This window comes from Nematolebias whitei, chromosome 5, assembly GCF_014905685.2.
Source record: "Nematolebias whitei isolate Nwh7 chromosome 5, NemWhi1, whole genome shotgun sequence".
Classification (NCBI taxonomy): domain Eukaryota; kingdom Metazoa; phylum Chordata; class Actinopteri; order Cyprinodontiformes; family Rivulidae; genus Nematolebias; species Nematolebias whitei.
The window spans coordinates 13,076,602-13,088,600 of NC_056502.1; the positions used below are offsets into that span (position 1 = coordinate 13,076,602).

The 11,999-nt window shown below is 39.5% G+C and overlaps 1 protein-coding gene across 1 annotated transcript in view; it reads right to left on the reverse strand.

The window, feature by feature from the left end:
* The window catches only part of bcl3 (BCL3 transcription coactivator), a 23,294-nt gene extending 11,551 nt beyond the window's left edge, over window positions 1–11,743 (reverse strand). The window contains exons 1-2 of the mRNA XM_037676160.1: window positions 11,221–11,743; window positions 9,985–10,105 (exon numbers count right to left, since the gene is read on the reverse strand). Coding sequence (XP_037532088.1) covers window positions 9,985–10,105; window positions 11,221–11,743 — 644 coding nt within the window. The remainder of the gene's footprint in view (window positions 1–9,984; window positions 10,106–11,220) is intronic.
* Window positions 11,744–11,999: the final 256 nt, after the last annotated feature.

The window sequence follows — 11,999 nt, forward strand, 5'->3', positions numbered from 1 at the left end:
ATATATATATATATTCTCTCTTTTTGAACTCTAACCTCGTGGTCAAATTTAACAAGATAAAAAATGTTGTTGATTGAGTGATGAGAGGCAGAAAATACATTTTGATGCACAGTCTCCCTTCGACAGTTGGACCATGAAGATACAGGCATGACTCATGGTTCTTATCACACACCCTTATCATGATGAAAGGGGAAACCACTAGATGAGGTCTATACGTAAGACAAAAGAACAAACACGGGCCAGAGTTCAATACTGGGGGAGGGCGGGGAAGTGGGTGAGGGTATGCTGTTGAAATAAGTTACCAAGTTGTTGTTTTTTTCTTGTTCTTTTTTCATTTTTCTTTCTCATACTATCAAAAGCAGCTTCCAGTAAGAGCCAGATTTGTTTTCATGTCACATCCTGTTGTCAGTGACAAGAGCAGCAGACGCTCTCCTGTGTCTTGCTTGATGTGTTCTGAAAAATCAAGCCAAAAGGCTGCTTGGTTTCTAACAGGGGCTTTTTGCAGATTTGCACAGTCAGCTTTAATCAATAGCATCATCAATACTACAATGCATTAGAACAGTAATAAACAGATATACTTTTGATAATAAGTAAATGTACTTTTTCACAAAATATGTGGTCAAAAATAAGTTCAGATGCACTTGCAATGCTTCAAAAGATCTGTTTATATTTCTGTCAATGAAGAAAAGTATTCAAAATAATCTTGTCTGTTGTCTTTAAATATAACAAAGAAGGTTTTGACCTTTATTGGTTGCAGGAACAAACAATAAAAACAAAGCCTCAGTTTGTTGTTTACGTTCAACAATAAAAATAAAAAAAATGTATAAATGCGTAGTAAACTGTGTATGCACTTTGTGTTCTTAATTAATTGACAGAACGATTGTTAAAAATGAAAAGTTACAGTGACGGCGAATTGGAAGTGCAACTTCAGCAAGCAATCTGATGAATTGCTCCTGATTTCAAAGTGAAAAGCAGAACCTTTGTGCGAAAAGTGTAAATGACGGTTCTTTCCTCAGCAGATCCTTGTTCCTGTAAGTGACCTCAGCACGTTAAAAATATTCTGTACCAGTAGAGAACTGGTCAAAAAAAATTATTACAGTTTCTCACACACCCCTTCTGGTCTGTCATGTCCCAGCATGCTGGCATGAAACAATGACAGGTTGTGTAGCTATGACTCAAGCAGAGATTTCCTACATCAATCTGGGCCTGGAGAAAAGTATTGCAGAGTGATGCTCTGGTGCACAAAGACAAATGCCAGCTGCAGCTTGACCTGGTGAATAAATATTGCATCTAAACTTTGCTCAAGCTAAAAAGAACTGCGCTTCCCAAAGACCTGAAATAATCCGGAGCTTCTTGCTGCACCCTTTTACATCTGCGTCCATCTCTCTCTCTTTCTCATAAGATGAAACTGAACTGCTTCTTCTTCCTCGAAGTGGGGCAAACCAAAGTCTGAGATAACCCCAGACACAGAGGTGCTGACGCAGACAGGAGTCCCAAACCTGCTGTGTTAAAGACAGCCCTAATGTGTGTGAAAGAGCAAGAAAAAGAGAAGAAAAGACTGAGAACAAAAGGGAAGAGAAGCGACAGCACGTATGTGGTATCCTGTTTGGTATGGAGGGTGAAGGTGCAGTCAGACAGATCGATGAGACTCAGGTCTGACATGTCCTGTGGTCTGACGACCAGCTGAACAATGACGTAATGTTTCAGTTCATGTGAACAGGAAGTTGACGGTTCAGTTCAAAGGAAAAGCTGTAATCGTTTAGAATTTAACAACTCCCAGTGCATTTTATTTTATGTAGTAAACAAGTCAGATAAGGAAATAGACATCTTTCATCCATCCATCCATCTACTATCTTTATCCACGTCTTCCTTTTCAAGTCGTGGGGGTCACTGGTGCCCATATCCAGCAGTCACTGTGCGAGAGGTGGGGTGCGTCCTGCAGGTCTCCAGTCCATCACAGGGACACATAGAGACAAATGAGACAAACAACCATTCACACTCTCACTCATACAAGGACAGAGTCCCTGAAGAAACAGTCATGTGTACTGTTGTAAAACAAAATGAAAATTGAACGTTCGTGTTTGTGTTCGTGCGAACTTGTGTTCGTTCTGATTCATTGCATTTTTCAAAGTGCTTGATTCAGCTTATTGGTCATGCAGTCATGTGATTTACAACAAAAACATATTCTTTTTAATTGATTTACTAAAATATACCGGTAAAACCCTTTACACTATCATAATAGGTTGCTAAACAGTTGACATGCATCCAAACCCAATAAAGAAGTCCATTCATCCATCCATTATCTTTTACCCACTTCTTCCTTTTTGGGTTGTGGGGGTCACTGCAGCCCATGTCCAACCATCACTGTGTGAGAGGTGGAGAACACCCTGGACAGGTCTCCAGTCTATCACAGGAACACATAGAGGCAAACGAGACAAACAACCATTCACACCCTCACTCACATCTAGGGACAATTTAGAGTTACCACTCAGCCTAACATGCATGTTTTTGATCTGTGGGAGAAAACCCACGCATGCACGGAGAGAACATGCAAACTCCACCCAGAAAGGTCTCCAGACCAGGGTTTGAACCAGGGCGACCTGCTCGCTGAGCGGCAGCAGCTCTACCACTTGCACCACCGTGCCGCCCAAGAACAAAGTCCAAAACTAAAATTAATCACGACCACAGAGAGACATAAGCAGTGCTCAGATGTTGCCATGGAAAAGTGTAAACAAGTATACTGCCATGGTCATTAAAGAGTTTTATGTGATCACTTTGTAGGTGAATAATGGTAGAAAACTGTCAGTGAACTAAAATATTACTGTTGCTGTCTACACAAAGCTAAAATATTTCAGTTTGAGTAAAATAACAAGAAAAACTCACAATGCACAAGTTGGGCCTCACACCTCATACTCCCACATGAAAGACAAAACCACTACCTGTTCGGCTTCAGAGGACTACAGCAGTCATGCTGTTTGCACTTGATTAGACCTCTGGTGCACTTCTTTTATGTCATGGATTAATGGAAAAATTCATAATTAGAGCAACATTTTTGAGAGGCCTAAATGCATTGTTTGGCCAATGGTGGACATGCTTACTTTTCTGTATATTGCTTAAAGTAATAGTTTTCTCAAAGGATTTATTGGGGGTGGTCAATCTTCAGTCCAGAACATGTGGCATTTGCATGTTCTCTCCATGCATGTGTGGGTTTTCTCCAGGTACTCCGGTTTCTTCCCACAGATCAAAAACATGCATGTCAGGCTGATTGGTGACTCTAAACTGTCCCTATGTGAGTGAGAGTGAATGGTTGTTTGTCTCGTTTGTCTTTATGTGTCCCTGTGATGGACTGGAGACCTGTCCAGGGTGTACCCCATCTTTTGCACAGTGACTGCTGGGTATGGGCACCAGTGACCCCCGCAAACCGAAAAGAAAGAAGCGTGTAAAGATAATGGATGGATGCAAACTGAAGTAAGTTAAAATATCAGGTAATTAAAAAAGATAACTCTAGAAGAAGTCCCTCTACTACAAGCAGCTGTGGCTGAGTGGTTAGAGAAGTCGTCCTCCAATGGTAGAGTTGGGGGTTCGATGCCACCAGCAGTCACATGTTGAAGTGTCCCTGGGCAAGACACTGAACCTTCATTGCCTCTGATGTGTGTCCCATCTGTGTGTGAATGGGATCTAAAGAACTGATTAGATTCTACAAAATGATTTGTTCAGATTAACTTTGTAGAGATCTAGTAGAGTACTGTATAAATGTGTGTGTGGAGGTAAATGAGGGCACAGATTGTATTGTAAAGTCCTTGGAGTATCTTGATTAGATAGAAAGGTGATATATGAATACAGTCCATTTACAATTTATGTCAAAATAGAATTTTAGGTACAGTACAGTAGAGAACAATAACTATCCCTATACTTTTATTCCATATTTTAATTCACAATGGAAGAAATTCAGCTATTGTGTTAATTCCAGTGTATTTAAGTTGGGTTTCTTTTTGTTATGTCGTATTGTTTTTCATTATTAGTGTTAGCGTATATCTTAGATCTTGTAGTGTACCATTTTGTGTCCGTTTAGCGTATATCTTAATGTATATCTTAGATCCTTATATAGGGTTTCTTTTTACACTTTACATTTTTGCTATTGTTGGAAGTAACTGGGGACCCTGTACATAATTTAGTTCCACCTCATTTACCACATGTGATGGACACGACAATAAACCTACTTGAACTTGAAGTTCTTAGAATATTGATTACCGTATTTTTTGCTGTATAAGTCACACTTTTTTAACATAAATTAGCATGCTTGCGACTTATAAAATGAAGCAAGGTATTTATGTTTTTGCCCCCATATTTATAACTCAATTTCTGGCTGAGATCTGATGATTTAATTCATTCTGACGTGGAAAATATTGAACCGTTTTTTTCAGCCACTAGAGGACCCTCGACAAATATGGCAAGCCAAGTGTCTCATTAATAGTTAAAAGTGTCTATTAATGAGACACTTGACTTGCCATAGAAGGACATCTTCGTCTCGCTCCGGAACTCGTGGAGCAAACGTCAAATCAGCTTCATTTTGCTGCTCCACCCAGGTGAAATGCAGCTGATTTGACCAATATAGCACATTTATTAAGGAAAGTTAAAATGAGACACAACTTTGCTATAATTTGGAGCAAACATATAATTGTTTTTAAGTGCTAATCTTGTTAAATTTTTGTTAAAGTCCTCACGTGCACGCTCTTGCGGCCGCCATTTGGCAGCCAATTGATTTTTGGCACAACACCGGCCCACATTTCCAGGTCGTCAGTGGTGACGCATAACAGATGCGACGTATACAACGAAGCGACGTATTTATGGATTTTTACACTTTATTAGACATATCTGGACTGATTCAACTTATACGGCGGTGCGACATGTACGGTGGCAAGTACGGTAATGTGCACTGTCGTATTAAAAATAATTAATTAATTAAAACAACTTTTTTATCTGTTATGACCACACAAATATAATGCATGGCAGAAATCGAGTTATTCAAAGCTCCTGCTGGAAACCAGTGAACTCACTTTATACTTAAAGTGCTGCAAAACAATTAGTCTGTTGGTATTATTGTGCAGGTATGTTGACTGGAAGTTTTTTTTTTTTAATTAGAATTAAACCAGGCATCTTCATGTCACACAATAGAGCAGAAGAGAGAAAGAGGGAGAACGAGAGATAGAGAGATAAAGCCGATAGAAAGAAAGCGGTAAATGAGGAAGTGGGGAGCGGATGTTTGGGTTTTTTGAGCCCATTCATTTAAAAACACAGAGAAGACAAGAGAGAGACATAGACACCTGAGAAAAACCACAAGCGTGTTAGAAAAACTCAGCTCTCACTGGTTTTCCCGAAACTAAAGGGGCTCATTGACGTAAGAGCAGGCGTGAACGCGATCACTCACATTATGCATACACGCACGCACACGTACACACTCACATAGTTACAAAGTGAAAAAAAAAAGAAAAGGGGGACGAGAATATTTCTGCAGAATTCATATAAAGATTTGTACAACCACAAAGCAGCATGTACTGTAAGTGTATAACACTAACCACTGATTTCATGACTTTGTGTTGCATGCAAGTTGAATAATCTATGCTTGATGCTTCAAAGAGAAGCCAAATGTGAAATGTTCACTAAAAACATAAAATAAATAAGTTAAACTGATATCTGCATATATATAAAAAAAAAAGCCAGTGTGAACCTTTGAATCTAGACAAAACAAAAATAAAAATAATGTTTTCACACAGCAAACGTGTTCATACTGAGCAGTCTGTCACGAGACTCCTGATTCTTTTAAATGTTGGTCATGAGTTCATTCTGAGCGGATGCAAACGAAGCTGATTCCTTCTGAAACTCTCACATCAAAGTCGTGTTTAATTCTTGGACATGCTCTGTTTTCAGCCACATGACTGCACTAGTGCGAGTCCCTGTGCCCTCGTGTCACGCTGTCATCTCAGCTCGTGTGTGGGAAGGAGCTGAACCTGCTCGCAAAGTCAAGTTCAACCAAGTGTTGAAGCTTGAAACTGGCGCTCGTGGGCTTGAGGATCGTTGTCATGTGAATAGTATCATCACCAACACACAAATATTGAGAGACAAATCAGTAATAGACTGATCAACCCACCCGTTGTACTACACTAACATGCAATTCCTTCTCAATGTAGCTGCTAAAACTTCCAATTTTGTGTTTCTGATAACATCTACAGTGAATCATCCATGAATAATCTGAACTAGTTTCCTTCACAGGAAGTAAAATAAAAAGTTTGGCTACATAATGGGGGAGGTACTCACTGTACCTTCTAACTATGTGGAGCCAGGTGAGTCATGGAGAGCAAAACAAATAAAGTGGGACGGTACTCCAAACATCTCATGATGTGCCGTATCACACGCTCATTTTATGAGATGTCCTGTGCTGACTCTTGTGAAAGTTCAACTCAGTGAATCACTTGATATGACTAAATGCTAACTAGTTTCAGTTTACAGGACAATATCGTTTCTCTAATACACAAGCAATCTTTTGTAAAAATGATAAAAATAAAGCAAACTAAATGCAGTAGATTTGGTAAAGATTTCTAGTTGGTGTGAAGCATAAAACAGAGGAAATTTAATCTATTTTACCGTAATCTCTTTACAGTTTGTAAACATCTAACAGTTCGCAGACTAAGGTTAACCTATTTTGACGAATGTCAGCGTCATAAAGATTTTGGTCAAAATCTTAAAATTCAATTCAGTTTATTTCTATAGCGCCAAGTCACAACAGAAGTCGTCTCAGGGCACTGAACAGAAATATTCATATATAAAAATAATAAGTTAACACTATTTAGAAGTGTTAACTTACAGAGATAGAACTCTCATCTTGAGCAAGCATGAAGGCGACAGTGGTAAAGAAAAACTCCCTCGTGAGGAAGAAACATTCAGCAGAACCAGGCTCAGGACAAGCGGCCATCTGCTTCGACCAGCTGGGTTTGAGAGGAACAGATACACAATGGCAGGTCGAGAATCACACGTTAAGATAGAAATAGTATCAAAAGAGAAATTATTAAATTTTAATTTTAGCAATGCTTTTAAGGAAATTAGGTCAAATTGTCCTCTAGTAGTCTAAGCCTATTGGAGTATAACAAGCCAACCCTAATTATAGGATTTATAAAAATGGAAGGTCTTAAGCCCAGTCTTAAAACTGGACAATGTGGCAGTCTTACAGACAGAAACTTGAAGTTGGTTCCACAAGAGAGGAGCCTGATAACTGAAAGATCTTCCTCCCATTCTGCTTTTGGAAACACTAGAAACCGCGAGTAAGCCTGCAGTCTGATAGCAGAGTGCTCTGTTAGGAAAATATGGAACAATAAGATCTCAAATAAAAGATGGAGCTAGGTTGTTGAGGGCTTTGTAGGTTAGAAGTAAGATTTTGAATTAAATTCTGGATTTGACAGGGAGCCAATGGAGAGAAACTAAAACTGGAGAGATATGATCTCTCCCACTAACTCCAGTTAAAACTCTGGCAGCAGCATTTTGGATCAACTGAAGACTTTTTAAAGAAGTATTTGAATACACAGATAATAAACCATTGCCACAGTCCAGTCTAGACGTGACAAATGCATGAACCAGTTTTTCTGCATCATTTTTAGTCAAAAGTCAAAGTATTTTTATTTGTCATTCGCACCACATGTGGTACATGTGGTGGAATGGAATTGTGTACACAGGGTCCCAGTTACATCAAATAAAAGTATAAATTGTAATGAAAAACAGTCATAAGATCTAAGATATGAACAAAGAAATAAGCTGAACTAAGAATATGCTAAGCACCAGTAGAACAAAAACAACATGTCGAACAACAGCAGCACGATAAGATGTCAGCTGTTTTAGATAAGATGTTTCTAATTTGAGTGATATTACGCAGGTGGAAGAAGGTGGTTCTAGTAACATTTTCAATGTGGGGGATAAAACACATGTCCTGATCAAAAATAACACCAATATTTTTAACATAATAAAAAAAAAAGTTACATAGGATCTTGTGAAATTTTTCACGCTGTCATGTGATTCGTTAGCGCTCAGAGATGGCTCTCAGCTACTACAACACTCACGGTGCTGTGGGTGCCATCTTGAATTGGGTTGGCTCACAAAAGTAATCAGTTATAATCGATCCTGTGATTATTTCTTTTAAAATAAAATAAAAATAAATCTCTTGTGTGGTCCAAGAGATATTTAGCTTTCAGACACATAGAGGTGAAAACAAATATTTAACAACAACATTTTCAACAAAAATCTGGAACAATCTGGTAAAGATTGTAACATATGTTAAGAAGAAGTGTCAGCTTCTAACACAACAAGGTTTAGGCTGACTTATAGCCATTCTTATTTTGATTAATGTCAGTTGGTTTAGGTTGGTATCTTAAATTGTACTGATGCCAAAAGTCAACCAGTTGTAGATGTACATCCATCGATTACAGTATTTTTTGGACTATGAGGCGTAATATCAACGAACAGGTCTGTTTTCATACAAAAGGCACACTGGATTATAAGGTGCATTAAGTGAAACAAAACAGTCAGATAAGTTAAACTCATTCACAATAACCACATAAAATCAGTTCGAGGTCAGTAAGCACAGCCAGAATTAATACATAAGGCGCACTGGATTATAAGGTTTTTCAGGTTATTCAGGTCTCTCTTGTAAATGAGTCCTCGAGGCTCAATGGGATTTACCTGTATAAATAAAGGTTGATTGATTGATAAGGTTCAGAGTCAATTTTTGAGAAAATGTAAGGATTTTACGTGCACCTTATAGTCCGAAAAATACAGTACTTTCTTTAGGTTGGATCAAAATCCATTAAGTGATATGTGAGATATTTGGCTAACAGACAGACCTTGTTAACTCCAATAGTTGGCAAAGTTTTAAACAAAGGTATAGTGTGATTAGTTGGCCTTCAGATTGTGGGTTGGAGGTCGCTCTCAGCTACCACCACACCAAATGTTAGCTGAATACCTGTAAACCTGAAGACGTATAGCTATCCTTGTGTTCAGTAAGGTTAGTTTGCAGTGGTGGACATCTTGACTTTAAAATTAGGTCATCAGTTTTAGAGACACTTGGTAATATTTGCAAAAGACCAAACTAAAAGTTATAAAACAAAAGATAAAACTTTATGGCTTTCATGCAGCACTGCAGGGTTTAAAAAAAGATGAATTGAAATGAATAGATCATTTTCACACAATAATCCAAATAATCCAATAACAAATCCAAATCTAAAATTTTCTTGGTTTGTTTGTTTTTTGGAACTCATAAAAGAAATCAGTGAATTGACATCGACAGCTGCTTAACTTTTGGAGTCAACTTGATACAAGACGGCCACCACAGCAAATCCGTCCTAGCAAACATAAAAATAGATATAATGCCAATTTTGCAGATTTAAGGCTAAAGATTAGTGCGGCACTAACTGAGTCTAATCTCCAATTTATACTTGAAGCGCAAACTTATTCCACAAGATCCGTGTGTCAATTTGGTCTGTTAGCACAATATTTCATAAACCATTGGGTGGATTTTAATGAAACGTTCAGGAAATGATCAACGAATGCACCTACCTGAGTAGGAGTTAAAGCCAATTCAATAAAAAAATGTAGATGCAGACCACTGTCTATAGAAAACTCAAAAAGTACTACCCTTCTACACCAGAAAAAAGAAATCAAAAGAACTTTATGGCTCCATGCAAACAGGGTATGAGGGTCTCAATTTGCTGGAAATCTCATGAATATTTATAAATGTGCATTATTTCGACCGGTTTAATGTGCCGGGTTTAGAAATTCAACACGACTGTTGTCTGACTAAAATCATAAGATTATGAAAATCCATGAGTTGGATGAATCATGGTATAATTTCAAGTTGAGTACGTGAAAAGTATCACCTTTACTGTACACACTGAAACGGCACCAAGATTTCCAATCTAAGTTATTGTGAACGCATCAACATACGTGTCTCCATCTTCATCCTGACGCGTAGCCAGAGCTATTCCGGCCAGCAGGTGCTCCGTTTGGTGGGCCAGTGGAAGGTGTGGCTCTGAGACTGGGGGCATGATGTACACTGGGTAAGGAGCTGAGCAGAAAGGACACAGAGGGACAAAAAGAGGAAGAAAGAGTGAAAGAGAGGTCAAGGTTAATCAAAGACAAGTCGAGATTTGTAATAAGGAAGTGTGCAGATGCTGGATGTGTGTGTTGACATATTCAGTAATGGGTTGACACAGTGAACTATAGTTTTGTCATGAATGGCTGCAGAAAAGCTGAGTGGATATTTTCACAGCACTACATGCTGCATCAGTGACTCCACTGTATGGCTAACCACATGTAATGTGACGTGGCCCACAAGTGAGCAAAACTGCAGAGATTTAAGGTCACTGCAAAATAAGAAATCCAACATTAATCAGATTATCCTGAACTATATCAAATGGTACAGTTTGAAAGAGTTTCTACAGATTTCCAGCGTTGCAGTTCTGAAACGCAGGATGCTTTTCATTCAAACGCATTGTTTTACTCAATGTACACAAAGTAATTTTATCTTCTACACTGATCATCGTTGTTGTCTGTTGTCATCATTCTTTGTTGAAATCAGGTCTCTTTTGTAAATGAGTCCTCGAGGCTCAGTGGGATTAACCTGTCTAAATAAAGGTTGAATGAAAAAAAACAAAACTGTCAGATTTCTCAATCCCAAATGACTCTTCTGTGGATTTTGTCTGTTTTCACTCCCTTCAGCTGTATCAGCAGCTAAACACATGACAGTGGGCATCCGGGCACAAATTGTGCTGAATGAAGGGACTCATTACCACTGACATGAAATAAAACTGTGCAGGTTTGATTTGACTGCTAGTCATGACATTGCACAGAGTATACCTTAATGTAAAGTGATGAACACTTTAAAATTTAAAACAGTCAGTTGTGGTATTATGAGAGCATGAACTCTATATACTAAAGTGTGTGAGTGGACTCAATTTGATTTCTTTAAACTTTTTTAATGACATTGTTCTCGCCAAAGCTGCAGATTGCACTTGCAACAAGTCTGCCATTGCTTATTATAGCTAAAAGTTAAATAGGAATGGGGAAAACAAGAATAAAATATAACGTAAAAGTAAAAACTGTGCTCTTTTTTTATATATGGATCTTAATATTGTGTCTGAAATAAGATGATGATGATAAAAAGTGTAAATAAGTGCTTACCATAGTTAAGAATGGGGGAAATGGGGAAAACGCAGCATGGATATCCTTCTGGACCTTGTCCTGCCTCTCCAGCGCGCTTCAGGGTCGCCGGTGCAACTCCAACCCTGCTGTCATCCAAACGAGCAGCCGAACTCTCCCGAACCGAGAAGTCCTTTTCCTCCCCCGGGGAGGAGCGGGTTCCGCTCACCGTCGGAGCGGGTGTCAGCTTCTGACCATCAGGCTCCAGGGGAATCGGACGCTTCCTAAAGGGGAGCTTTGAGGAACACGAGTCCGCTGGACGTTTGCGAGTCCCGCTGCTTTCTGAGCCCGGCTCGGTTCGGTTCGGGGAGCAGCGTATCTCTGAGCTGTCCGTGCCCGTGCTCGCGGGAGGCGCGGGCGAGCCGCCTGTCCCCCGCGCGTCCTTGGCGCAGAAGTTGCAGTCTGGAGTCCCGGACCTCCTGCGCCCTCGCGCAGTGGTGCTCAGATCCAGCGGCGCGGTGGCAACCGACTGGTGGTCACCGTTCATGGTAATGATCCTCGGCATCAACCGGACAGGTTTCAGGGGGGAACGCGACTGGTTCCGAGGAGATCAAAGCGGGATCAGGCGAGCCAAAGTGCCAAACTGTGCGTAATGTCCATCTCTGCCTGAAACAAAGACATTAAACTAAACCATCGCACTCTTTCTGTGACTCAGTGTCATTCCGATTTAGGTACAACCTTATTAACTGGTGCGAATTAGAGTAAAAAAGCAGAAACCTGGCACACACACACACACACACACGCACAGATGTGTGTATCCC